Consider the following 3226-nt stretch of genomic DNA (forward strand, 5'->3'; position numbering starts at 1 on the left):
GTGTGTGTGTGCGTGTGTGTGTGTGTGTGTGTGTGTGCGTATGTGTGTGTGTGTGGCATCGTGGTGAAACCAGGCGCTCCGCAAAATAATCACATCAAAGATTATATCAACCAAAATCTGCCCACTTGGCAATTTTTATCAATTATTTTGTTTTGGATCATCATCTGTCATCTTCATTTCAAAACACATTCCTGTGTGGGTTTTAGTGAAAAACATTGATCAAAGGAACAAAAAATGCAAATTTGTAGTTTCCAAGGACACCCAAGCTTTGGATAGTGACCAAACTTAGGCGGCCATTTCTCGCTAATTTCCCCACTGACACCACGTGACCCCCACGTCCTCTTACAGCAAATATCTCCACTTTAATTCAAGACAGGTGGGTACTTTATTTTCATCAATTGCAAGGGAGGTCAACAAGCTATACGATGATACCAGTAACTCCAAATGGCCAAAAATGATGAGCGCCTGCTTCCACCGCGCCACATTCGAACTCTTCCCTTAGCACAGCTGACAGATATATATATACATCTCTATATATATGGGTAGGCACTATTTTATACGTGAAAAGGATATTTATACTCCGCCACTTGTATGCAAAATTTCCGTATGGGGTTTTTCAAAGTCAAGCAAAACAAGGCTCTCTGTGGGCGCACGTTCTGGTTTTGCGGCTTCCTGGCGTTGGCTCGCTTGCGTGTCATGGTGGCAGCTCCCGCGGCAGCGGCCAGGGCCGTGTTCCAACCCGAGCTCAGAGCCTGGCCCGAGTCGGTGGTGTTGAGCGGGATTTGGGTCAGGCCACCCACCACCGAGGCTAGCGCTGTCGTGTTGGTCTGAGGGCCCGAAGGTAGGGGTTTGTTGCTTCCTCCCCCTCCTCCTCCTCCTCCCCCACCCCCTGGGTCTTCCCCCGGCCCGGCCGCCCGCGACGGTGAACTCTGACCTCCTCCTCCTCCTCCCACGCGGCTGGGAACTCCTCCGCCTCCTCCTCCTCCGTTCTCCTGAGGTGGACCAGGTCTGTGCTGGTCATTGTGGACCCCTGTTGGGAGAGACAAACAAGAGTTGAAGTTACTGATATATTTGTAATTGTTGTTGTAGTTGTTGTAGTTGCTGTAGTTGTTGTAGTTGTAGATGTAGTTGTAGTTGTAGTAGTTGTTGTAGTTGTAGATGTAGTTGTAGTTGTTGTTGTTGTTGTTGTACTTGTTTTTGTAGTTGTTTTAGTTATCCCTGTTAGTGTAGTTGTTGTGTAGATGTAATTGTTGTTGTTGGTTGTAGTTGTCGTTGTAGTTGTTGTAGTTGGAGTTTAAAAAATAAAACACATCACTCCTTTAAAAAAAAACCAAAAAAAAACCTAAACCATTCTGTTCTCTTCAACAAAAGAACATATGCAATCCCTTCTCCTCCATCCATTTGTTTTAGTTTCAGTGAGAGTTTTATGGCACTTGCAACACAATAGATCCTATAAGTGCTGAAGACAAGAGGTGTTACAAGAACGAAACATAACAAAGAAACGGAGGAGAGATAAATACGGTGGATGTTTCGTCTCAGTTTGGTAAGAGTTAATCAGCGCTAACTATTACATCATCATCAGATCATGTTTTTGTTTTAGTAAGTGTTTTACGACACTTGCAACACAATAAGGTCATAGACCTGTAAGTGCTGAAAATTAGAGGTGTTACAAGAGAGTAAAAAACACAAAAAAGAAGGAGGGGAGATAAAGACGATAGATGTTTAATAGTATAGGAAAGAAGAAGCAAACCACACCAGAGTACCCACCAACCACCAACCATCATCAAATCAGATGAGCGCACAATAGACAGATATGTTTGATTGAAAAGAAGAGGAGAAAACCACAGCAGAGCACCTGCCAGCCACCCACAAAGCAGACAGAAGCAGACGACAGAGGTCATGACACACCAGCTGCAGACGTGGAACTCTGGCGCGTGAAAAGTTGGCGCGAGCGAGGCCCACAGGGAGGCCCCCTGGTGTACAATGTAACAGACTTAGGGCCGGGGGGAAACCAACACCACAACAACACAGGGGGGGGTCAGGGAGGGTGCCAAAATCTGCTTGAAAAAAAATTGTTTTCAGTGCGGGTGTTTTAACGCCTCTATCGACACAAACAATTTGCATCTTTAGGAGACAGGCTTCTGACTCTGACCCTGCCTGTCATGGCCAACCCAGGCTCTGAGGGATACAACATCCCAGCATAAAGACCAAAATACTCTATAAATATACCTGGTTTGACCGAAATCTGCCAGACTCCTGGATTTTTTTCCCGTTTCGCTAGGCTTTTGGTTTAGGGAAATTGATGAAATAGAACAAAAAAGAATTGGAGCATTTAATTTTCTTTCAGTTTACTGCTGTTTTTAGATTGACTGTGTTCAGTTAAAAGGGACTGCACTGTATATTACACTTATTATTATATATATATAGACACACACACATGTATAGCTGTTGTTTCAGAAAGGCGAAGCCCCTGTTTGCCTGTGTGTTTGCCTGTGTGTCTGCCTGTGCGTGTGTCTGTCTGTGTGTGTGTGTTTGCCTGTGTGTTCATCTGTGTGTGTGTTTGCCTGTGTGTGTGTTTGCAGTGCCAGTCTGTGTCAGTGTGTGTCAGGCCAGGCCTGGAGCCCTACCATGAGCTCAGTCAGTAGGTCGGCAGTGCCTTAAGCTGTTCCCCTCCATTACTCAACGCACACCAGCACAAAAAACCAAAGGACAATAGATTGAATTAAGGCAAGACGCCAGAGCCACGCTCACCCGGTAATGGTGTCAACTTGGCTGCATTATTCATGGGAGGCGTCGGGCTTCATTGAGCCCACATCCCTCTCCTCCCCCCCTCCCCCACACCCCCACTCCCGATGAACTCTTACAATAGAACTTTTCAACAGCAAATTATAAGCGTTTATGAGCACAGCCTTCATGCTATCCAGCTCTTTATAATGACAAAAACACATCATGTGTATGTGATCCTGACTTATTTAAATGCATTGTCAGCTCCATCGTTACATTTGGTCATAATATAACCGCAGCAATAAAGCAACATTTGGTCATAGTCGCAGCAATAAAGCACCAATTCGTCATAGTCGCAGCAATAAAGCAACATTTCGTCATAGTCGCAGCAATATAGCACCAATTCGTCATAGTCGCAGCAATAAAGCAACATTTCGTCATAGTCGCAGCAATATAGCACCAATTCGTCATAGTCGCAGCAATAAAGCAACATTTCGTCATA

At 45.0% G+C, this 3226-nt stretch overlaps 1 protein-coding gene across 1 annotated transcript in view; it reads right to left on the bottom strand.

Moving 5' to 3' along the window:
* The window catches only part of LOC101859996 (voltage-dependent calcium channel type D subunit alpha-1), a gene marked incomplete at its 3' end in the record, with an annotated part of 13237 nt that overhangs the window by 1236 nt on the left and 8775 nt on the right, over positions 1-3226 (bottom strand). The window contains exon 2 of the mRNA XM_005113219.3: positions 574-1030. Coding sequence (XP_005113276.3) covers positions 574-1030 — 457 coding nt within the window. The remainder of the gene's footprint in view (positions 1-573; positions 1031-3226) is intronic.

Source organism: Aplysia californica, unplaced genomic scaffold, assembly GCF_000002075.1.
Source record: "Aplysia californica isolate F4 #8 unplaced genomic scaffold, AplCal3.0 scaffold01731, whole genome shotgun sequence".
Lineage (NCBI taxonomy): Eukaryota > Metazoa > Mollusca > Gastropoda > Aplysiida > Aplysiidae > Aplysia > Aplysia californica.